Raw genomic sequence first — 24675 nt, forward strand, 5'->3', positions numbered from 1 at the left:
ATAGAAGAGAACCCTTTTCATATGCAAATTATGCATAAAAGAAGATCCCAGGGAATGCGGAACAACCCCTACCCATCGCAAGTCACCCGTTTTTCATAGACAACGAAACCCCTTTGTGGAAATCTATAGAAACCCGAAATAGCGCGAAATATTGGAGTAGCTTAAACCAAAGGAATTTATACTGAGTTGCCAACAGAATATATTTTTAAATAATAATTAACTTTATAAATATAAAACCAGCAACATTTGTATTGCAGCCAGCAACAAAGGCGCCCAAGACCAGGTCGTGTTAGGACAATGAGGTGCGCTTGGCAACATACGCCGCAGCACGCTAGCAACATCATCTGCTCATATCGCAACATCGCAACATACTCTTTGCAACAGTACTCTCCCACTCAACGAAAAAATGAGCTCTCTCGCTCTTGAATTGAGTGAAAATCCTATGGGTCTCAGGCAGCGCTGCCAGCGTCGCTGCCTTGTTTGAGTCGGTTTTCAAATCCTCAGAGTATGTTTAAAATTGGGGTAGGTTTTACCTGGCTTATGTTGATATTTCAGAGACGACTTACCTGTTGTCCATACCTCTTTACAGCTGGCCTGCAGCATGTTTCCCGGCAACATGTGTCCCAGCAACATATCAAGGCGGGCGATTTGAAAGAACGGCCTTGCGCCACGAGCATGTTCAAACATGTTCAATTTAAACGGCCTTCACCATTCAAGTCGCGCGCGCGCGTCGTCAAGAAAATAACTAAGTTCAAAAGTTGATAGCGTACTAAACGTATTCGTCGGTGTTCGCATTTACTAGAGAGCGCGCGGCAAAAAATTACAATTCGCGTGAAACAGTGTAACAACAACAAAAAATAGCCACATTTGTTTGGGGAAATAATATTTTGGAAATATATCCATCCCATGAAACTCCCCGCAAGAGAAGTGATCTTTTAATAGAGAAATATTCCAAATATTTGCATGTGTTTGTCGTTAATTTTACATCAACAAAAGAAAAAGAAGGAATAATAAATAATACACAAAACGAGCGGAAGAGGAAAAAGAGCAGCCCTTAGCGGCATTTTTTTGGTGCCATAAACCGTTAGTTCTGTTCTCGCACAAAATACACAAAAGAGAACACATACAGAAAAAGCAAAAAGAAAAAGAGTTTTACTTAAAATAAACCGCAAACTAAAATAAATGCCGAAATAAAATCGAAATATTGTGGCGCGTGCACGTGTGAGGCGGAGAAGGAGAATAACAACAGCAAATGCAAAACCATGTGCCGCACTAAATAGCAACAAAATAATACAAGAACGAGCAGAAGAAGTGTGGTCGAGGAAGATTAAACGAAATTCGCGAGAGAGAAGCTGCAGCTAAAAAGTAGCTGTAAATTCTCGACTAAAACAACAATTAAACAATCACGCGATCGACTCTCTTCTCTCACACTCTCCTACACACACACAACACACACGAGGATTATCACACTCACACACACACACACACTCCCTACACACTCGCCGAAATCCCGCAGGAGAGAAACAAAAGCAACAGTAAACATGCATTGGATTAAATGTTTATTAACAGCATTCATTTGCTTTACAGTCATTGTGCAGGTGAGTTGTACTTTAAAAATAGTCTTAATTTTGTCCCCTTTGACCCGGAGGATATACATAAATGCGTGACGCCTGACCGCTAACCGTTGCAGTCCATATTTTTCGGCAGCTGTGCTGCGCGCGTTTTTTGCATGTGTATGTGAATGGGTGGACGGCACGGCAGAGACGGCCGGTTAGGGCTGCCAGGCTGTTGGTTTTGCATGTGGATTGTGGGTGGATGGATAGCTTTTAGGATCCACTCTAACCCTGAAATGTGTTCCATTCTGTGGGTGTTTTATGATCAGTTTTCGAAAACCCTAGGGGAATCAAAACCTTCCCTTAGAATCCCATTTTCTGGTGGTAATCTGATATCAACAGCTGTTTAGGGGTGGCTTTCGGCAAAGGCACGGCACCCTTTTTCAACGATTTAGCTAAAAACTAGTTTCAAAACAGGTCCAAGAGCCGAATAACATTTTTCCAACATATTAAAATTTACCACCAACGGCGCATGCCGCAGAAACCATGAAAATAAAACCATACAAAAATTACAAATGCAAAAAAAAAGAGTCATACATGTGGATGGATCTGGCAACATCTGCCGTTCTGGCTGTTCTCCTCTACTCCTCCACTTCCCTGCTCTTTGGCTGCTGTGCTTTACGCTCTGCTCTGCCTCTTCTCTTCTTTGCGTAGGTCAACGGCGACACATGCATGCGCCACTCACTTGCTCACTTCACTCCTCTCCGCTTCACTCCATTTCTTTCTTTCTTTCTTTCATTGATCTTTCACGCCAGCATCTTGCAGCCCCCTCTACTCCTCTACGACAGCCAATGCGTGCCCATGTTTTCTCTCTCTGTTTATCACGCTGCTTTGGCACATTGCGTGTTCTCTAGCTCTCTCTGTCTTTTGCGCTTTGCTAATTTTAACGATGTTCCGAAAAAGTGTCTGGAAAAAGGAAACCTCCTGCGGTCTCTCGAGATTTTGGAACAGCTGAAAGTGTTTGTTGGCTTTTATACGCTGTGCTTTTTAGAGGTGAAGCTGTTGAAGTTGCACTGGAAGAAAAATGTAGGAGATATTTGGTTAAAATATCTGAGCGCTTAGGATCACCCTAGAATTATTTGCTAGTTAGAGCCTCGTTTAACGTTAGTAAATGCGACTAATTTCCACATTAAAATTAATTCGATAGACTATTAAAAGAAAAACTGTCCCTTCTTTTCTCGTATCTCTTGTAATTTAGATCCATTTAAATGTAATATCCCCTCATAATTATCTCCCATTAGCAATGCAATTTAATTCAATTTTCTTCGGGCTTTTCCATTTGCCTCTACTCGTATTCTATATGTTCTCACAATTTCCGCCACTAATTTTGCTCCCAAGCTGCGTTTAAATTTCAATTTAACTATCAAATAACCGTACGAGCCAGGGGAGGGATCTGTTTCTTGTTTTTAGTGCAATTTTCATATTAACATTGGGGCATGTGTCCAGAAGTATGAGTGCATCTCTCTCTGTTCCTCTGCCTCTTTGTAATATAATTAATTGCAATTTAGATGTGGAGGAGGAAGCCCCCGCCATGCAACATTCTGTTGCACGCACACGGTGTGGCTGCCGCTGCCTCTGCTGATTCACTTGCGCTTATAACTGTTTTTGTTCCCAGGGAGCGACCGTTGTTAACGGTTGATTATGATGATGAATTTAAATGATTAATAAACAACGGCAAAGGGCAGTTCCACAACACCTGCAGCGGGCGAAGAAAAGCCGTGTAGTCCGGGGGGGAAAAATCATCGTAAAAATGCGTGCTTTCCATACAATTTTTTAATGTCTCCCTTTGTCTTGGCGGAAAACCCTCTCCTTTGCTCTGCCGTAACCCATCCAAGAGGCCCACCTGTCAGTCAGTCAGTCAACAGAGTTGACGTGGAAGCAACAACATAGAAAATGGCAAACAAAAAAAGACGAGAAATAAAAGATAGAATAATGGTCGAAGATGGTTATACACTCAAGAAGAATGCTTGTTTCTCGGCCAGAGTATTCATTTGTAGATATTTGTAGAAATGTTAAAAAAGTAATCTATAATTCTTAGATGGATAACAAATAACAAAGATTATGGTTCTAAACTTCATAGCTGCCTCTGGCAATAGGTAACCATCCTGTCAATGTTAGAGTATATTTTGTTGTATAAAAAGTGGCAAAGAAAAGGCCTCTAACTAGTCCCGTCACCCCTGAGTGATCGTCTGCAGAAAGGGAAGAAGAGGAGCACCAGAGAATAGGCATAAAAAGAGCAAACTGAGTCAAGCAAAAGGTAAACAATGCAACGCACTATTTTCCAACACTTTTAACAAGTGTCTGTCTAACATTTCCAGTTCTTGAGGCACCTCTTACCCCCTTCTCTATAAGTCCGGTAGGGAGTCTCGTGAGTTGTGCGATGCCCCCAAAGGGTTTTCAAGCGTAATAAAGTTCAGAGTTGAAGGCAAAGGCAAATAAACACAACGGCAAAAGAACGCAAACCTCTACTACGGATATGACAAGTGTTTTCAAGGGGACTGAATAGGCAACAACATTGTGTAAGCAATTTTTATAATGAAAATTCCCTTGGAGAGGAATTTTAACCAACTTTGTAGCGAAGAAAAGTGTAAAACAAAGTTATTTAGATGATTGTAAAAGATTGCTAAAGATTATTTTATTAGACAAGAATCTGATGTAGCATTTTTTTTGCATTCTTTGCATTTCTTGAGGGATTTTAGAATCTCGTAAAAGATAAAATTGTTTTGCCATGGGGACATTTTTTAATTCAAAATTTCCTTAGAAAATACCATAAAAAGTACCCCCACAAACCGTTTAATGATATTTAGCGGTATCTCTAGTGTTAACTGTTTTTACATGTGGCATGTGGGAGAAACAATGTTACCCCACAGCAGCCCCCTCCTTCCCCACCACAATGGGTGTCCAAAATGTGGGACAACAAACTATTGTGGTTGCACTTTTTGTTTAGCCCCTCCCAGCCCTCTCCCTGTCTGAATATCTTCCCACGTGTAAATGTGTGTGTTTGTCTATGCATTGGTGTTATGCAAATTGATTTGGTTTTTTTTGTTTAAATATTTTGACAAACGACGGCCCAGCCTTTGTTTTTCAACTACACATTTTTCTCCTCTCTTTTGTTGCTTATTTTTATGAGAGTTTGCCTCTGTTTTTTCTCCCCCTCTGCACTTGTTTCCAGCCTCCCCGCGCGGGCACCTGTCTTCCTTCCGCTCAATGGTTTTTCTAACATTTTCTTGTGCGCCTTCCTCTTATCTCCGTCTCTGTGCTTCCCTTTCCCTCTTTCTTTTATTAATTCAGACGCAGCATCGCGTCTATTAATTCTTTTTTTTCTGCAATCCCTTCTTCTCTTCGTTTTTTGCACGCGCATATTCTTATGCTCTTCTTCAAAGCGCCGTTGAAAACAAGTTTTTGTTGCGCTCTTACGATCTCTCTCATTCCATCTCGCTCGTTCACTCTTTGGAGCAGCTGCCAGCTGCATCAGCACTCACACACACGCACGCACACATTTCCAATTCACTTTTAAGTCACGTTTTGCTCTTTTTTTTTGCGCCCTGCTCTTTGAGATTTTGAGCTCAAGTTATGTTTCAAGTGGAGGTGAGGCTCTTTTGCTCAAGCACATGGTGGAAGCCGGTTTTGGCTTACCTTCTTCTTGGATGTACCTTGGGGCTCCACTGCCAGCTGACAAACGGTGCTCTCTCTCGCTCTGTCTGCCTGCTGCTGCTAAACTGTTATAGCCTTTGGGGCCTGTAAGCCCGTTCTCTCCCTCTCTTTTTCCACCTCTCGCAACCCTTCGCCCCCTCTCACCATCTCTGATCTTTCAATATGGCTGCATGCGCGCAGTGCTGCTTCTTCACCTGGCGTTCGGCTTACACCTTTTGCTCTGCTACTGCGCTGCCTCTGCCTCTCTGCTCTCTTGTTCGTCGCCTCTCTCTCTCGCGCATTGGTTTCGTATGTCGCGTCTCTCTCTGGCTGCTTCGTCCCCGCTTTAACCATCAATGTTGACCGGCAAAATCGTATGCCGTGGGAAACAATTCGGTTTTACTTGTACATTTTTTCATCGTTTTTTCTGCTTCTCCTTCTTCTCTCTTTCGCGCCCGTTGCCTGTCGCTGTTGCTGTCGCTGCCTGTGCCACTGCCTCCACCTCTGCCGCTTCTTTTATTTTAGTTTTTTTTCTGTGCTGCTCTTTTGCGTCCGTTTTGTTTTTGTTGCCCTGCCTGTGCCTGCTGCTTATTAATACACGTTTTGTCTCTGTCTTCCACTTCTGTTTGCATCTCTTTCTGTCTGCGTTTGTTGCCTAAGTCTTTTGTATTTGCTTTTGTAGGATTCTACGGGAGCGAATGGGCAATGGGAGGATAAAGGATTGGTATAAACTCCCTGTTTTAGAAAGAAAATGGGAATTTTATTAAAATTTCTTCAACTTGAAACTACAAGTATAAAGGAATTTTGATGATTTTAAGGAACATGCGATCAATATTTCCCGGCTTTCCCTTGAAAATATGTATGCCACTTTATCGCAAATTTCCCTGTTCTAGATCTTCCCTTGAAAGCTCCCAACAATTACAAAAGCCTTTGTACAATGTTAGCGCCAGCTCAAGACCCAAGCAGAAACATCCATTAAATGATCTCTTAAGCAGCTTTGCTACAGTTTCAGTTAGCTTGTTGTTTTTTTCTTACCTCTTTTTATTGTCTGTGGGGATTACACCTGTGCCCGGACACAGCACTCAAAAGGCGGAGAGAATGGCTGGTGGATGGATGGTGAATGGAGAGCGGCGGCACACAGCATCCCGACCGCACTTCTACTTAATTGAGCAATTAAACACCCATGTACCTCCAAACGAACCACAGAACGAGGAATGAAATAGATGGACAGATGAAGAGAAAGAGGAAAAACCCACAAAACTTCCCAAGCAGCAGCCGCAGCCACATGTGGAGCAAACTATAAAAAAAAAAAACACTGTGCTCTGCTGTGCTCATGTCTTGTCAACAATTAAATTGTCATTTTAACAAGCTTCACTCTTGTTGTTGTTGTTGTTTTTTGTTGCCTGAAATGTTAATTGCCGAACAGTTATAGTTTATAGTGGAAAACGGGCCAAGCCAACGACAGAGCAGAGCGGCAAAAGAGGCAAACAATCGGAGCACTCGGAGCCAGCAATAACTATAAGTAGATCTCTCCTATTTTTGGGCATTGCCTCTGATTGGAGTGCCGTCGATTTGCCCATTTATGGTTCTGGGCAATGATGAAGTCATAATTAAAGATTTACGCACTTAAGTGCGATGCACCCATCTATGGGATAGCGAGAATTTCCCTTCAAAGTTATACTAGTCTTGACAAAATGTAAAAACAAATGAAGTGGGGTGAAATTTACTATATAAATTCTAAATTTTGCTAAAATCAATTGCTAACTGCTTTTCCCACCCAAACTAATTAGATTCCACCAAAAATCCCTCCCCGATATGCGAAACGTGTCATAAAACGCATTAAAAAGTGTCCAAAAACATGAATTTCTAGCACATGTGACCCATTTTGCTTCCCTCACACCTTTGACAACAAAAATACAGCCATAAAACAGCCAACAAAGAGATATACAAATTAATTGAGAAATTTATGAGAAAGACGGCTATCAAACAGATTTGCAAATCCAAAAATATGCAAAGCGTCGGCGCTTCAAAACGAAAGTCGAGCACTGGGATCCATCCACACAAGAGAGAGAGAGAGAGAGAGAGAGAGAGACTGAAACTGAAACAAACAGCACAGGTTAACGTACAAAGACTTGAAAAAGCGAAGCAAACGAAGTTGAATTTATTACAGAGCCCGCGAATCGAAGACCAAACCGAACCGAGGTCGGTCTGGGGACCGCTTGCTGAGCATTTGTCATGTTTCCTCTTTTATTTCTGTATTTTTTTGGGGTTCTCTTAATATTTCATAAGCCTGTTTTTGTCCTTTGCATGGGTCTCCGACTTCCCAGTCTACCGTCTGCTACTGCAGAAAAATTCCTCTGCAAAAATACCATGTTGAAAGATTTATCGTCTCTGGCTGGGACCTCGCGTTGCATTCCTTTTGTTTCTGTTTCTGTTTCTGTTCTTTTGATTCCCCTTTGATTTTGTTTTTTTTTTGTTTTAATGAATTGCTTTTTAATTTGATTTGACTAATACAATTTCGCTTCTTTTGCCTCTTCATTTCCAGGTTCACAGTTCCGGCAATTTTGAATTGCGGCTAAAATATTTTAGCAACGAGCATGGAAGGGACAACGAGGGACGCTGCTGCAGCGGCGAAACGGATGCGGCGACGGGCAAGTGTTTGGGCACTTGCAAAACCCGGTTTCGGGTTTGCTTGAAGCACTATCAGGCGACCATCGACACCACATCACCGTGCACCTACGGGGATGTGGTGACACCCATTCTGGGCGAGAATTCGGTCAATCTGACCGATGCGCAACGCTTTCAAAATAAGGGATTCTCGAATCCCATTCAATTTCCCTTTCAGTTTTCATGGCCGGTGAGTACACAGCAGCAGCATAACTTTTGCTTTTTTCTTAGTATGTATTATTTTTAGACTCAATGCGGCACATTTCCTTTTCTCTCTCTCTTGCTAATTTGTTTGTGGGCTTTTTATAGCCTCGCGCGGTTGGGTCCCCCCTCCTGAGTGTATCCGGCAGGAGCGTCCTTGTTGGGAGGGTTGTTCTGCCTCGCTGTGGCGCACACGCCGAAACATCTGTCGGCTATTAAAAGTGCGCCTGAAAAGTACGCGCACGCGCAGTCGCCACCACCAACCGATCCACCACTTTCCAAGTACCCCTGGATCCAGCCACCACTAATTCCTTTCCATTCCACTCAGAGCGACAATTTCCAGATCGCTGCATAGCCCACCCCTTTGTGGCTCCTTTCAGGCGATTGCCGTTACTTTTTGTGGCACAAAACGAAACGAAAGGGAGAGAATTGTGTGCCTGGTATTGACTTTTGAGTGGAACTTGTTTTTCCCTCTCTAACTTTTGGTAGTGTGAGATTTTTTGGTGATTTTTCACGCTGTTCTAAATATGTTTCCCTAAGTGAAAGGCAGCTACGGAAATTTCAAACTTAAATCATTTGAACATTGATAAGTTTTCAGCCTAAAACACCTATTTTCCTCGTAGAGAACCAAGAGGCATGACATCCTCTGACCATTGCTTGGTGTTTTTGTTAGGGCCACCCTTCTTATTAGTAAAAGTTTGTCTTTGCCTTCATTGTGTATAGTAGCCAGCAGCGCACGTGTGCTCAATAAATTGCTTGAACATTTTGAAATACCTCCAGACAGACTTAAGTTCTTCTTCAGCGTTATGCTCCACTGACGCAAAGGTATACCAAACCAAGCTATGCCATGCCATGCCATGCATTTCTTAATTATTATTACAGCAAGAGAGAGGCAAGGCAAGGCAGCAGCAGCACCGATCCGAACCCCCAGAAGGAAGAAGTTACTGAAGCTTCAAAACAATAACTGGAGTTTGTAACGTATTTTTTTGTATTTTTTTTTGTCTGTGGCCCGCAGAAACACCCTCCCTTATTTCTAGAGAGCCCTGCTCTGTCTCTCCCTCTCTGTCTTTCATAGACACTTTACTTCCTAATTGTGCGCATGTGCAGCGTCATTATTATTATCATTACACATACGACAGACAGACAGTCGGACAGCCAGCCGGTCTTTTGTTGCTGCTGCTGCTGCTGCCTGTTGCAAAGTCATGGTTGTTCCCGGGGAGCAAAATGTGCTCCCCCAGGTAGTCGTTTTTTTTGTGGCACGTGAAATGTGTAATGTGCATAAATTTGTGTGCGCAAAAGTGCGGGCATAACTTAACAATTAACTGAGCAAACTTTGAGCTGAACATTTCGCTAAAGTGAGGGAAATTGCATGGCACGCGTATGCCAAGTAGGGAAATTTAAGACGCTTTAAAGCCAATCCATGGAAAAGCATATCAGAAATAGTGTTTAATAAATTCTCAACTGCACTAAGAATTAATTCTGTTGCTATTTTTGAACAAACTCCAAAGAACATATTTAGAAAATGTATTTTTAAATTTCTAAACATTTATAGAAAACTATTTCAAGCTATTCTTTGATTAGTGCCGTAGGCGCAGCACCGCACTTTCAACTTTTAAATTATTTCTAGGTCAAACTATAAATTTAATTATAGTTCTAGGGCTCCGCTAGAACTTTGCTGCACTCCCCTCTCTGCTCCTCTGCTGCTCCACTGAAAGTACTGCCGCTTGCTGCTGCATCAACTAATTTAATGTTGCACTTAATTAAAACAACGACGAAGCCACGCATGCCTGACAACACGCCAAAAGATGTGGCAAGCACCGAAAAGGGGGAGGGATTCACATCTACTATTCAGAGAGTCTCCGGAGTCTTCTCGTTCCCTCGTTTTTTGTTGCTGCTAAAAATAGTCGAAGCAGCAGCAGCAGCAGCAGCGATGGCAGGCGTACAGCATTGATGTCTGCTGTCTCTCCTCCTCTTCTGTTCGTATTGAACTTTGCTACTTTTATTCGTCCGTCTCTCAGTCTGTCTTTCTGTCTTGCTGTCTCTCTGTCTCGTGCGTCTTGTCTTGTGTCTTCTGTGTGTCGCCTCCCCTGTTGCTACGTGTCTGGGGCTACCACTCCTACTCTTGCGCCCTATGCTGTGTGCTGTGTTGCATGCCACCAACTCCACCAACTGCACTTCCACCCTATCCAGAGCCAGCCCTGTGACTGGATATTGACGTTGATATACAGCACCGACGCACGCGATATTCACCAAAGCGAGCGGGTGACTGTTGCTGCTGCATCGTTGCCTCATTTATTTTTGGACCTGGGCGGATGCAAACACCAGAATTTCTCGCTGCGGCGTCTGATTGTAATTTATATAATTTTTGTGTAGAGGTAAAAATATAAATTTCCCTTCAAGAAATGTCAACTGAAAAATGTCTTGGAGCTGCAAAACTTGAATTTCCCATTTTCGGTAGGTCTCTTTAAAGCGTCTTAAAACCTGATTTAAAACCCCAACACTTTAGAGGTAATATAATATATTCCCCCCACAGGGAAATTCAATTTTCACCCAATCTACAACCAACAAATAACTTAATCAGTCATTTTATGACAATTAAATGGTACTATTTGTAAGTTTCCCACATGGGGAAGTTTAATATACGCCAGTAAAAAGCCAGACGGGGTCGGCCATCACGTAGCTTCTGTTGAAAAGCATTTTTTATTTCACTCTGCACAGCACAAAACGGCAATAAACCATTCGGCAGCGCTTCATTTCATTTCGTTATTACCTTCTTTTTTTCATTTCATTTCATTTAATTTCCCATTTCCCATTGTTTCCCATCCATCGCTACAGCAGAGGCACTGAACTGATCATCATCATCTACGTGTCTCGATGTCTGATTTGTTTCCTGTCGGGCCCATATAAATTTTATGTTTATTTTCGCAAATGGTGGAAAAAATAGCAGGCAGCAAAAGCAATCGTTAGGCAATCAATCGGCAAAAAGCCACAGACTTATCAACCAAATTAATTCTACATCTCCAAACCCCAGCGCCCACGCATGGCCACTACACGCTCCCCCCCACAAAATGCAACGTAAAATCGAAAGTTAGTCGAAAAAATTAGTCATTTACATGGCAAATGCAACGCCAAGATACGAGATTCAACGATCCACGCCCATCTACAAAACCATATTTGAAAACCTCTGCAAAAGTTTTTCCATCAAGTTGGATTTTGTGTCATCTCTGCCGGTTTTTTCCAGCAGCAGCCGCGCAGGGGCACTCCGCTCTCCTCGCGTTCGATGCATTTCAAATCAAGTGTGAATTGAGGGCGCTGCCGATTGTGGATTGCATTCGCATTTGCATTTCAAATTTCTTGGCTGCCGCATTAGACGACGATCGCTGTGTGCGTGTGGGGATCTGTGGGTGTCAAAACTAGCTCTTGTGGCTCTGCCTGCCTGCCTGCCTGCCTGCTGTCATAATCTGTTTATAATGAGTCGCTCGCTCGCGCGCAACGTGGGGGCTGATCTGGCAGATGGGGCATCCATCCATTAGCTTGGAATTAGATTGATAAAATGTGGAGGGAATTACTGCAGCGCATTTCCCCTTTAGATTGCATATTGGAACTTTCTTTAATACAATTTTCTGCTTTCTTTTGCTTCTTGCAGGGCACCTTCTCGCTGATCGTCGAGGCCTGGCATGATACGAACAACAGCGCCAACACGCGTGTAAACAGTAAGTACAAATATCCAAATTTTAAGCATAAATGTGTAAAATTACTTTCCTGTATGCGGCATATATCCTGCTTTCCTGCTTTCCTGCTTCCTGTAAAACGAAGGATCGTATCTTCTTTGCAACCCTCTCTGGCTCTCTCTCGCTCCTGGATGATCATTTCTGTGTGTGGAATTTGATACTTCTGCAAGGTTCTATGTAGCTTAGCTGCACAAGAAGATATCCGGGGTATTGAGTGGTTTTAAATAACCAACAATCCAGCATGGAGAGGGGGGTGGAGCGGGGGGATAAACCTCGTGCTCTGTCGCCTTTTGTTGTCTGTCTCTGCCTCTTGTTTGCCCCTCTTTTTTTTGCATTTTTTCTGCTCTGCCTTCAGAGCGGAAGTGTGCGCTGGCCCAACCCTTTTCTGTGAGCCTCGCGTTTTGCAATTAAGTTCTTGTGTCGTTCTGATCACGATTTAAACTCTAGTTCGAATGACTAGATCGAAGGATCGTGTATGTAATCCATCTGAAAGACAATGGAAACATGGAATCAAGGCATCTGTGATTGTCTTTTGCTGATACGACGACACACAGAGGAAAAAAAGGACCACCCCACACGAGCGAGAAATCCTTGAATTCTACTGCTGCACTTTTTGTCTTTATAGGATCTGTGAATTTTCCCACAAAGATTTTCTAGATGAAAAAAAAAAACAGGTAGACCTATCAGCTACCTGCAGAATTTCTTTTTGAGGTTTTCCAAAAGATTTATGGAGTTTTCTTTGGAATTTTCCAAACACGCATCATTCAATGCCTCAAGGAATTTTAATTGTTTCAAATACGTTTCAAGGTTCCCCGTTGCTTTCGGAATTTTATTTTATAGATTTTTATCCTCCCTCTCTATCTATCTCGCTGTCTGTGTGTGTCTGTCTGGTTGCAATTTCAATTTCCACACTGCGAGATTTCCCTGCCTGTCAGGGATTAATTTCATTATTTCCCAAAGTATTTGCCACAAAGTGCAAAGCGATCTCCCGCATACTTTTAGTTGCACAGCAAGTTTTTAGACTCCTTTTTTTAACATAAATTACATAAAGGCAGGAGGCATCAGCACGCAGTCGCAGCAGCCGCAGCATCATCGACCTTTTCGCCAGCAGCGAAACACACAACAGCCGTCGGGTTGCAAGTCAGACCCAGACCTGCTGGGCACAAAAAACACAAAAAACACAAAAAAACAGAATCTGAATTCTGAATCCTGTATATCCCAGGCTTGACCATCGTTGCCGGTGCAAGGTGCTCCTCAACTTCCAGTCCACTTCACTCCGCTCCAACCCTTTCCTCTCCCAAACCTACCAATTAATCTCTGCCAATGCCAAAGTTGTTAGTGTTGCACGTTGCTCTGGCAGCATGCAGCCCCCCCTGCCTCTCGCTCCCTCCCTCCCTCTCGAGATGTTGTTAAAATGCTTATCTGTTAATTTTAACTCTTTGGATCAAGAAGCGGCGGCCCAGCAACAAGACGCAGAGCCACAGCCTCTTTGGGGCTTGCCTTCGTCGTCGTTGCTTTTGCCACAAAACTTGTCGTTTCGTTGTAGTTGTTGTTGCTGATGTTGCTAGTCTCTGTTGCTCTGTTGTCGTCGTGTGTCTTGATAAAATGGTATTTTCGAAAAATTCCTCAAGTCAGCAAATGGAGGGGGAGGATGCTGCAGGATGCGGCTTGCGGCATGCAGGCGGCAGGAGGACGCGACGCGGTGCCGGCACAGTCGAGAGTCAAGTTTGGATTTCTTGTTGCAAATTTGTTGCACACAAATTTCACTCATTTGTTAAAGGGGCAGCCAAATGGGGTTGACAAAACGATGGAAGACAAGGACTTTAAATCAATTTCACCACTGGTGAAATTTCTGTAAGGGAAAAATGTTGTAGGAGAAAATTGGAGTTTAAAGTAATTTTTCTACCAAAGAGTATTTTAGCGTGATTTGTCCTCAAGCTTAGAACTCTTTCAAAATGACTCTCAAAGCCTTTTTCGATACCTCTTTTCGTTTCCCCACCGAAACTTGTCAGTTGGGAAATTTCTCACATGCATTTTGCACTTTTCCACACATTACGATAGCCTGTTGCGAATATAATTATGAAAATGCAGCCTTTTGCGTAAATATTTTTGTGTGTGCACAGAAAAATCAGCTTGAGATATATTTTATTATGCGGATTTCTTTCTTTGCTGGCACTGCACTGGTGGTGGAGTCCGCAGAGCCACTCGACGCGGCAACTGGCAAAACTGGCCACAAAATGTGCGTCTGCGACTGCGTCTTAGTCTGTTTGCCGGCACGTCTAATAACCTGTCATGCCACAAATCCAATGGGCTTTAGCCCCGTGTGTGTTTGTGTGTGTCTGGCAAATGTAAATAAAACCACAAAAATACAATTCAATTTTTTCTTCGTTTCGTTTGGGAATGTTGTAGCTTGGTGCGATTTTTGCATTGAATGGTTTTTCCATGTTGTTGGCCCCGTCCCGTCCCGAAGCAATCCGTCGTCAGGTGAAGCACACGACCGACCGAAAAAGGCAGCTCGAAGCGGCTCTAAGAATTTCTTGTAGCCACTGTTGCATAGCCGCGTGTTGCCATTGCATTTGAGTCTTGTGCATATTTTTGGTAATTAATTAGCGGAGTATTTGGAGTTTTGTGCGATTTTTTTATTTCATATTTTTATTGGCCAACCAGTTAAGCGGCTTGTCAATGTGCGGGACGGCTGCTGGCTGGCTTGCTGGGTAATATATGGCTTTGACAATACCATTCGATATATTTGGGCAAAAAACATTTTGCTGTGCTTGCATTAGGCAATCGAATCTAAGGATTTGTACAGCAAACAAATTTCGATTAAAGTTATCCCCGAAGTTTGGTCTCGTTTTCACTTTTCCTTTGCTGCCGGAGACTTTTTTTCCTTAAAGTTCTTTGTCTTTAACATTCAAAATAAGCGGCGAGATTTATGTTTGGATTTCTTTTAAGCTCAAACAAAAGTCTTAAGCTTCGGCTTTGGCTTTGGCTCTGACTTCGGCTTAATGCAATTCGAATAGGCATGCACCTGCAATTTACCTTATAGACCATGGCATAATGTATGTACATATACACATACATATGTACATATTTATATGTAAACGAAAAAGAGACGAAACAAGTTGAGGGACCGGTCCGCGGGCTCAACTCTGAACAGCTGAAACGACGAAATAAAAAAACAACAAGTGGAGTCTCGGCGAAGCCGATCCCGAAGCCATGCCATGCCCCTCCGTGTGTCTCTGACTCTCCCTCACCGACGACCGACTGCCTGCTGCATACCTCAACTTCAGGCAGCACTTGACTTGCAGCCACTCCAAAAAGCACAAAAAAAAAAACTCTGTGACAAGCAATTGCATTCGATTTTCGATTTTTCCTCTTTAAAGTTTTCATTTTCCACATTCCACAAGCAGTCGCTGCCGCTGCCGCTGCCTCTAGCTTTGCCTTTGCCTACGATGATCATCTTTAACCCAATTAATCTTCATTAGTCTTTCATTCTAACCATCTTTCTCTCTGGTTTTTTTTTCACACACACTTATCCCTCTCCTCTCCTCTCTCTCTCTCTCTTTTGCAGATCTACTCATACAGCGGCTGTTGGTGCAGCAAGTCTTGGAGGTGTCCTCCGATTGGAAGACCAACAAGTCGGAATCACAGTACACATCGCTGGAGTACGATTTCCGTGTCACCTGCGACTCCAACTATTATGGCTCGGGCTGTGCCAAGTTCTGTCGCACGCGGGACGACTCCTTTGGACACTCCAAGTGCTCGGAGACGGGCGAAATTATTTGCCTGAGCGGATGGCAGGGCGATTATTGTCATATACGTAAGTAGAACAGAATATTTGTATGTAAGCGTATCTCAAATATCGTAGATACGAATATGAGATCTGTACGCGATCCACAGATCAATAGCCTTCCAGCGAACCACTCGACACATTCTTTAAAGCGAAACACTTGGCGAGGTTTTTGTTCATTATTTGCTGTTGCTTCTGCAACAGAGTCTCCCCCCTCCCTCTGCCTCTCTCCGTGGCTCCCTGAAGTGGCTCTTTTTGGTTTCTTCAAGCCATCATTATTGAAAATCACTTGCTTGTCAAATCAAATGAGATGATTGTACACAATGCCCCCCTAAAAGTGAGTTGGGGAAGTGAGAGACATATCCAATCCACACAACGAATCCAAGGAGCTGGCTGGCTGGCTGGCTGGCTGCTGCCCCACGAATTAAAGCATAATTATATTTATCGAAATGCGTACCGAGGGCCCGAGCAATGATTTGACAAAAAACCCCGAAAATAAAACTGAAATTTGAATACAGAAAAAGTTATTCGAGTGGAAAAAATCAAAGTCAAACAAATAAATTAAAAATCAATAGAAAGAAACAGAGAGGGGGGAAACCTGTGTAGGGGGAAAAATCATTTGTCATTCTGCGCCCCACAAGAGAGTGAGAGAGAACAAAACGATGTCTAACGAAGCAACAACGATCTGAAAGAGATCCAAGAGAGATCCGAGAGTAGTAGCCGAAAGGCACAACAACAACAAAAAGATACACAAATATTCGGTTTAGGCCAGGAGGAGGCCGCCGCCCTTTGTAGTTTCTTCCATTCGGATGCTGCCTGCCAGCTACCCGAAAACATTTTCAACTGTGAATCAGAGCAGACCTTCAGCAGAAGAACCGAACCGCCTCTCTCTCTCTCTCTCTCTCTCTGGCTCTCTGATGATCGTACGAAAAATCTTCCCACGCCAAGTGCAAGGGCCCACCGATCGGTTCCAGGTTCCAGGTTCCAGGTTTTTCGGTCCAAAAAGGTGTGGTGCCCCTTTTTACGCAGACACAGAAGCAGCAACAGCAACAGCATGATGATGATAATGATGATGATCTCTCTCTCTTTCTTGCTCGCTGCATGCCGCACATGCCTCACTCAGAGAGGACGACGACGACGACGAGGACGGAGGAGCAGACCCAAAGAACAAACTTCCTTTTGGGTTTTCTGTGGCAGCCTCTGATTACACCTTAAATGTCGTATAGTCTCTTGCCTGTTGCTTCTTTTCGTTTCGTTTCGTTTCGTTTCGTTCTTTTACCTTTATTTTTTATGCTTCTCTTTTTGTTTTGGGGCAGATAATTTTTGTGTCCTGCTGCCACAGCAGCAGCAGCAGCTGCCTCTTCCGCTACTTCTGCCTCTTGCTATATTTTATTTTTCAACTTAAATGCGCAAAAATGAGCTTAAATTAAGGCACAAACACAGCAGCGAAAATTATTTTCCAGCAGCAGCAGCCCCAAACAACAAAATAAAAAGCCAAAACGTGCATGCAGCCTGCAAAAACAGGATAAATATAGCAGGAAGAAGAGTGGAGCGAGGATTGGCCCTTAAAGTGGCCCAAAAGGTGGCTGCTTGTTGTGGTTGTTGTTGTTGTTGTTGTTTTTTGATTGGTGTCCCAAATGCGTATGAATGAAACGAAACGAAATGAAGCGTTGCTGATGGATCCGGTGTGGTGTGGTGTGGTGTGGTGTCCGCTTCGCTTTTCGGTTCAAGGAAATACAAATACTCGTACATAAGCTATTTTGCCTAAAGTTATTGAACATGAATGAAAGGAAGAGCAGACAGCTGCAAAGTGAGAAAAAAAAACTGCGAGAGATATTAAAGTAGCTGTGAGAAGAAGTTTCTGTGGACTGAACACTTGAGAATGACAACTAAAAGTGAAAGTTGAGTGATGAAAAATACGAGCGAATAGCTGCTACAATTCCACACATTCTTCTTTGTTACATTTCTAAAGGGGCTCCGTGGAGCATTCCCAAGCTAAAAACTATTACCCCATTCCTTGTAAATCTTCCTTTTGCCATGCCGCCAACCTTTCCCCTACAAGTGCACTGCCCAGTGTTGCACTTCCTCATATTTTTGCATCCATGGCCAGCCCATAAGTAATTCCAATCAATTTATTAGCAGCGCCCAAGCTTCAGGGCGTGTGAACTGATTCTCTTGTACACGGGAACCACTTGCAGATCTCACTTTCAGTCTGGATGGAAAAACTATTTCAAGACTATTTCCCTTCCGTTGCACTGCTGGTCTTCCCCTTGCTGTAATAAAAATCATTGGCAATTGCCAATATTACGCTTTTTCTCTCAATATTCTACTATATATTAACTGCGTGAATGCGCGGCAGGCAGAGGCTACAGGCTGCAGGCAGGGACTGGGACTGGCACTGGGACTCTTCCATGGGCAGAACACGTTTTTGTGATTTTCTAGCAATTTTCCCGGCTGCTGCTGCCGATGATGCCGATGCTGTTGCTTCTGAATGAAACTTTGGCTTTAAAGAGGATCTGTTCTTGCTCTTCTCAGTTCTGTTCGCTGTTCTGTTCCTTTTAGCATTGCCTTTTTTAGTTTTGTTCACGACTTTTATTTTTCCGCTCGCTTCTCCTAGGCCCTTGTGGCGGCGTCGGCGTCGGCGGCGGTGGCAACTCCCCTACTTCCTGCCATAGCAGAGGCAGAGGCAGAGGCAGTGGCAGAGACTGAAGCAGCATCAGGAGAGGAGAAACATGTTTGCCACATTCTTCAGGCGGAGACTCCAACTCCAACTTGGAGTTCGTCTTTGACTCTGACTCCAACTCCAACGCGCAAGACCCAGAGCCACCGACGAGACGACTTCCAATCGAAGTTTTCGTCGAACCTTTTGAGCTTGGGAATTTGTTTTGGGGCAAGACGACGGACTCCTCAGCTGCTTCTGCTGCCTGGTGCCTCCTTCCTTCCTTCCTTCATCATCATGTGCTTCTTTTTCCTCTTCTTTTTCATGGATGGGTCTTCTTCTACTCTCGAAGGCCTGGCCATGGGATTATTTCATTTTGTGTGTTTCCTTTTTCGGTCTTAGAAACAAGTTATTCCTGCTTCACAGTTTGAGAGCCACCACCACCGCCAAAGAGTCCAAGCCCCTGCCTCAGTATTTGGCCATGATTCATTTTTTTTTATAGGTTTCTGCTCTTTTTTTCGGTGGTGGTGGGGCTATTTTTGTGTTGCGCTAAAACGCTTTTAAACGCTTTTCTATTGTTTTTCACGCGGCTTTTGTTTTATGTGTCAGAAAGTAAGAGACACCAAACCAAAAGCCATCCAATCTGTATTTTTGGGATTCAAGTGGGATTTTTCATTGCCAGACGCGTGAAAAAGAAAGTTTTCTTCTGCTGCTGCTGCCTAGGAAATTAACTCAATTTTCGGTTCGATTGATTTGTGTCTGTTGGTGTGTGGGCTTTGCCCCAAGTGCGAGTGGGTGTGGTGGTGGTGGTGGTGGTGGTGGTGGGGAAAGTGTTTTCTATTCTTTTGTTTTGATTGTTTTTCTGGTTTTACATATCAATTAATTTATATTTAAATTTGTTTCCCCTTCTTCTCTTTGCAGCAAAATGCGCCAAGGGCTGTGAGCATGGACACTGCGATAAACCCAATCAATGCGTGTAAGTATTTTATTTAAATTTGCATTAATTTTGTGGGTAATTTATAAACGGAACTGGGGGGAAAACAGTGTCAATTTGGGATGGCAGCACTGCCAACACTAACGGTGCTCTAACCCACTCCTTGGGGCAGCACTGGCCGCGAGACACACAGCCAACGGTGCAGCACTGCAGCACTGCAGCTTCATTTTAATGATGACAACTCCTCTCCGGCACATCCTCTCAGTCACACCGCCGTTGACTGCTCCGTTCGCTCTTTCTGCTACGTTTTATATGTTTGCACGTTTTGTTTGTTGGTTTGTTTTGTGGGTTTCTGTTGCCCACCCAAAATGCAATCATCATCATCATCATCATCATCATGATTGGTGGGGGCACACCTTTTCCATGTACTGACTGTCTTGACTGCTGCTACCGTGTGCCGGTCTTACTCTTACTGGCAAAAGGGCAACACTTTTTTGTTGCTGTTTCGTTTAGTGCACGTTTTGTGTTTGCTGCTGCCAACCGCAAGAAATTGTTTTGGCGAGTCGTCGTCGTCGTCGTCGTCGTCGCGATGTCATTTGATTTACTTGAAGGTTTTGCATTTCAACAGGGGGCCAGTCCACACCAGAAAAAATAAATAAAGTAACAGCAATACCAACAACAACAGCAAAAGCAAATTGAATTACAAAGTTTTCCCACATTTTTTGTTGCTGTCTGTGTACTGTGTGCTGGTGCTATATCCACCCAAAAAGGTGTAAGCGAACACTTTTGACGACGCCGGCAAATATTTCCAGCATACAATTTCATTTCACATTTCATTTCAACGGGCAACGGGCAACAGGCAACAGCTAATTGCGTCTTTGGCAGAAAGATCTCTTCAAATTGATTTTCCACAACAGACCCACAGAGAGAGAGAGAGAAAAACACACGTAGAGAGGATGTTGCTCATTATTTATGCATTATGTTGGCCAATAAAACACTTTGGTCCAAACGGAAATCAAACATTTTCGGTTGTGGTTTCGTTCAATAATTGTGCCAAAATAAAAGTACCAAACAAACTAACCAAAAACCGACACATCATTCCATCCCGTAACGCCTTGAATTGCCTTTTTGTGTGTGGCAACCGCAACAGTGCGGAGTAGTAGAGGCTGCTACGCCTGGGTATGCGTGTGCCACTTCAAAGTGCGGGCCTAATGGTGGGAATATTTTAATAATTCTAAACGCATGCGCGACACTACACACGTTTCGTTTCGTTATGTTGGCAACCCTGTACTGCCTGTCTGTCTGTGACATTTCGCCTTGTGTGTGTGTGTACACACTGGCTCAGACGCATATCAATTACGATTGTACCGCCCAACAGGTTGTCTGTTGTCCGTCTCTTTGCCGGTTTGTGGGTGAAGGCTTTGCCCAATCGGAAAGTGCAGCTGTTTTTCTTTATTTTTTTGGTTGAACGTGCGTGCCACAGAGGAAGCTTACACTCGTCGCACTTTGCAATCGAATTTATGATCGTGAGAAATGCAAAAATTTTCGACTCTTTTCTCTCTGTTGCGCTGTCTCTGCGGATATAACTTCTTGAACAGACATTCGCTTCATTTCGTTTGTCAAGTCAGTCCGGACTCTCCACTTCAAACACAGAGTCTTGTGTCTGCTTTTTGTGCCTCTTCTTCTGTGCCTTTGGGGCCTCTGCTGCATTCAAGCGTGGCACATGGGGCACAGACAGACAGCAGGGAGAGGAAGAGGGAGAGAGATAGAGAGAGATAGAGAGAGAGAGAGCGAGCTTCAATTACCATTGAACAGGTGATGGAAAAGTAAACCAATGCTCGAGGCGCTTCAATAAGCATTACACAGTGTGCCGCCAGTGTATACCTATTAAAAGAGAGTTAATGTGCATGCCTGGTCACACTTCAAACATGAAAAATAAACACGCTGTAATGGTCACACTAACCAAAGGATTTTCTTCTCTCTTACAGTTGCCAATTGGGCTGGAAGGGACCTCTGTGCAACGAGTGCGTGCTGGAGCCCAACTGCCTGCATGGAACATGCAACAAGCCCTGGACGTGCATCTGCAACGAGGGGTGGGGTGGACTGTACTGCAACCAGGACCTCAATTACTGCACGAATCATCGTCCCTGCAAGAACGGCGGCACCTGTTTCAACACCGGCGAGGGCCTCTACACGTGCAAGTGTGCGCCAGGGTTCAGTGGCGATGACTGCGAAACGGAGATCTACTCTTGCGATGCTGGCGTCAATCCCTGCCAGAACGGCGGCACCTGTGTGGACGAGCAGACGAAGGGTGGCTACAAGTGCATGTGCGCCAATGGCTGGAGCGGCAGGATGTGCGAGGACAAGGTGCTAACGTGTGCGGACAAGCCCTGCCATCAGGGCACCTGCCGCAATGTGCGCGCCGGTCTGGGCAGCAAGGGACAGGGGTTTCAGTGCGACTGCCCCGGCGGATACAGCGGACCCACGTGCGAGCTACAGCTGGACAATTGCCGACCGAATCCCTGCATGAACGGCGGCAGTTGCCAACCGAACGGCAAGTGCATCTGTCCCAGCGGCTTCACAGGCACCAAATGCGAAACGAACGTCAACGACTGCCTGGACCACAAGTGCGAGAACGGCGGCACCTGCATCGATCAGGTGAACCAGTATCGCTGTCAGTGCGTGCCCGGCTTCCATGGCTCCCACTGCAGCAGCAAGCTCGATCTCTGCCTCATCCGACCCTGCGCCAATGGCGGCACTTGCCTAAACCTCAAGAACGACTTTCAGTGCACGTGCAGAGCGGGCTTCACCGGCAAGGATTGCTCCATTGACATTGACGAGTGCATCAGTGGACCCTGCCACAATGGCGGCACCTGCATGAATCGCGTCAACAGCTTCGAGTGCGTCTGCGCTAATGGTTTCCGAGGCAAGCAGTGCGACGAGGAATCATACGATTCGGTCACGTTCGATGCCCACCAATATGGAGCCACGACTCAGGCCCGCGCCGATGGTCTGACCAATGCTCAGGTTGTGCTCATTGCCGTCTTTTCGGTGGCCATGCCGCTGGTGGCTGTCATTGCTGCCTGTGTGGTCTTTTGCATGAAACGGAAACGGAAGCGCGCCCAGGAGAAGGATGATGCAGAGGCGCGCAAGCAAAACGAACAGAATGCCGTGGCCACCATGCATCACAATGGCAGTGCCGTGGGCGTGGGCCTCACGGCCGGTGCGCTCGGCGTCAAAACGGGCTCCAACAGCGGCCTGACCTTCGACAATGGCAATCCGAATATCATCAAGAACACGTGGGACAAGTCGGTGAACAACATCTGTGCCTCGGCGGCGGCGGCGGCAGCTGCTGCTGACGAGTGCCTCATGTATGGCGGCGCACTGTCCAACTATGTGGCGCAGGCGGACAATAATGCCAACTCGGAGTTTTGCGGCGTGGGCCAGATTGCACCACTGCAGCGGGCCAAGTCCCAGAAGCAGCTCAACACAGATCCCACGCTGATGCATAGGAGTGCCTCGGCAGCAGCAGCAGCAGCGGCGGCAGCAGCAGCCGCGGCGGGTGGCGCCTCTGGGACGGCCAAAGACTACAGCAGCGGCGGGCCCGTGGCTGAGGGCAAGCGCATCTCAGTGTTGGGAGAGGGCTCGTACTGCAGCCAGCGGTGGCCGTCGCTAGCAGCGGCGGGTGTGGCAGGTGCATGCTCCTCCCAAATGATGGCCGCTGCCTCGGCCACCGGCAGTGGTGCGGGGACGACGCAAAGGACAGTAGTCTGTGGCACGCCGCACATGTAAAAAAAAACACAAAAAAAAAACCAAACACAAAAACTCACAGAAAGTAAAGCACACACACAAACACGCTCTCTGGTTATAGGAGGAAATACAAAGAAAAGACTGGGGTTGGGTTTTCGACACACACAAAAAATGAAAAATAAATATGTGAAAAAGAGACGCCAAAATATATATTTGGGGCCGCGATACACACCGGCTTCGTTGTTGATCGAAATTGAAGCAGTTTAGTCGTCAGAATATCAGAATATCCATTTAAAGAAAATACTATATCCCTCCCCAATTTAAATGTGACTTAAGCCTAAAGTAAATGATTTTTATGTACCCTTAAAACAAAAAAGAACCTTAAGTAAATTTGCCTTTTTTCCAACCCACAACTTGACCTTAGACCTTGACCCCTTTCCCGGACGACGAGAGGAGTTGACCTCTCCACTAGACACGTTTTGACGTTTTGCATGTTACTGAAAAATCTGCTTCAATTTAATTATATTTCGCTATAAATTGTAAATATAACAACAGTAAACTTAAAATCTAGATTTAAATTGTAAGGCTAACAAAGTGAAGAACAAACGCCTCATTGACAATGCCCCTGGGGGTATTTCTGTACATATAGTAGGTCACACATTTGATATACGACACACACACACACACAAAAAAAAACAAAACATAAAAAAAGAATACCATAATAAATTGACTATCTCGACTATTTCTAGGATACAAAAAAAAACTATACTTAACTCTCGATTCTGTAGCTTAATGATAGATTAAAACGACCCCGAACAAACAAACAAAAGCGAAGACAAACAAAAACATTTAGTGATTCTATTTTAAGTGCTTAAAAAATTCTATTCTATTTTTTTAAACTTTTTTTTATTTTAATCCTCATTTATATATTATTATTATTATTTTTTCTTCCTATTTTTGGAGCATTTATATCAGCAGAAGTCAATAATTATTGTAGCTATGAAATGAATTTATAAATTATAAGTACATTTGGAATATCTGAGTAATATTTTTGGGAAGAGAAGCGCAAAATTGAATGAAAAATACACTCAATCCTTAAACCACTACCCGCCCCCGAAAAAGTCTCCATATAGTCTTATATTGTTATACATTTAATTTTGATCTCAAAACCGAAGACAACAACCAGACGAAAGAAGCAAAAAAAAACAAAAACAACAAACTGTTTGCGAAATTCCAAAATATCAAAATTAAACAAATCTACTGAAAATAAAAAAATACAAAACTCTACAGTTAAATTGCAAATGGTTCCTCGTTAGTGTAAAAAATAAAATAAACAAAAATAAAAATTAGTTATAGAAGTGCTAAAACTGTGCAGCAAAACCTATCTGATAAATCGTATATATATTTTTTATATGTCTCACGTGCACTCAGCAGCTCTCATCAGATTAAACAAATTTTTGTATATAAATTACTCTCTCTCTCTCTCACCCCTCACCATCAAACCATAAGCTAATACACACACACACACATATATATATATATATATATATTATAATATATTTTTTATAAATATTTAATTTTTAAATAGTCGTTTTTAGTAATTTATATTTTTATTGCAAAAGAAAAACACGAAAAAAAGAAAAACACAACACACACAAAAGAGATAAACAAAAAATTGTAAAAAGTTGATAAGATTT

At 43.8% G+C, this 24675-nt stretch overlaps 1 protein-coding gene across 1 annotated transcript; it reads left to right on the forward strand.

The window, feature by feature from the left end:
* Nucleotides 1-690: 690 nt before the first annotated feature.
* LOC117586034 (neurogenic locus protein delta) lies at nt 691-24007 on the forward strand. The gene is made up of 6 exons (XM_034275879.1): nt 691-1598; nt 7792-8103; nt 11761-11827; nt 15417-15665; nt 19216-19270; nt 21217-24007. Exons 1-6 carry the CDS (start codon nt 1542-1544, stop codon nt 23018-23020), a joined length of 2544 nt encoding a protein of 847 aa, XP_034131770.1. The 5' UTR covers nt 691-1541; the 3' UTR covers nt 23021-24007.
* The last annotated feature ends 668 nt before the right edge of the window (nt 24008-24675 follow it).

Source organism: Drosophila guanche, unplaced genomic scaffold (genome assembly GCF_900245975.1).
Source record: "Drosophila guanche unplaced genomic scaffold, DGUA_6, whole genome shotgun sequence".
Classification (NCBI taxonomy): Eukaryota; Metazoa; Arthropoda; class Insecta; order Diptera; family Drosophilidae; genus Drosophila; species Drosophila guanche.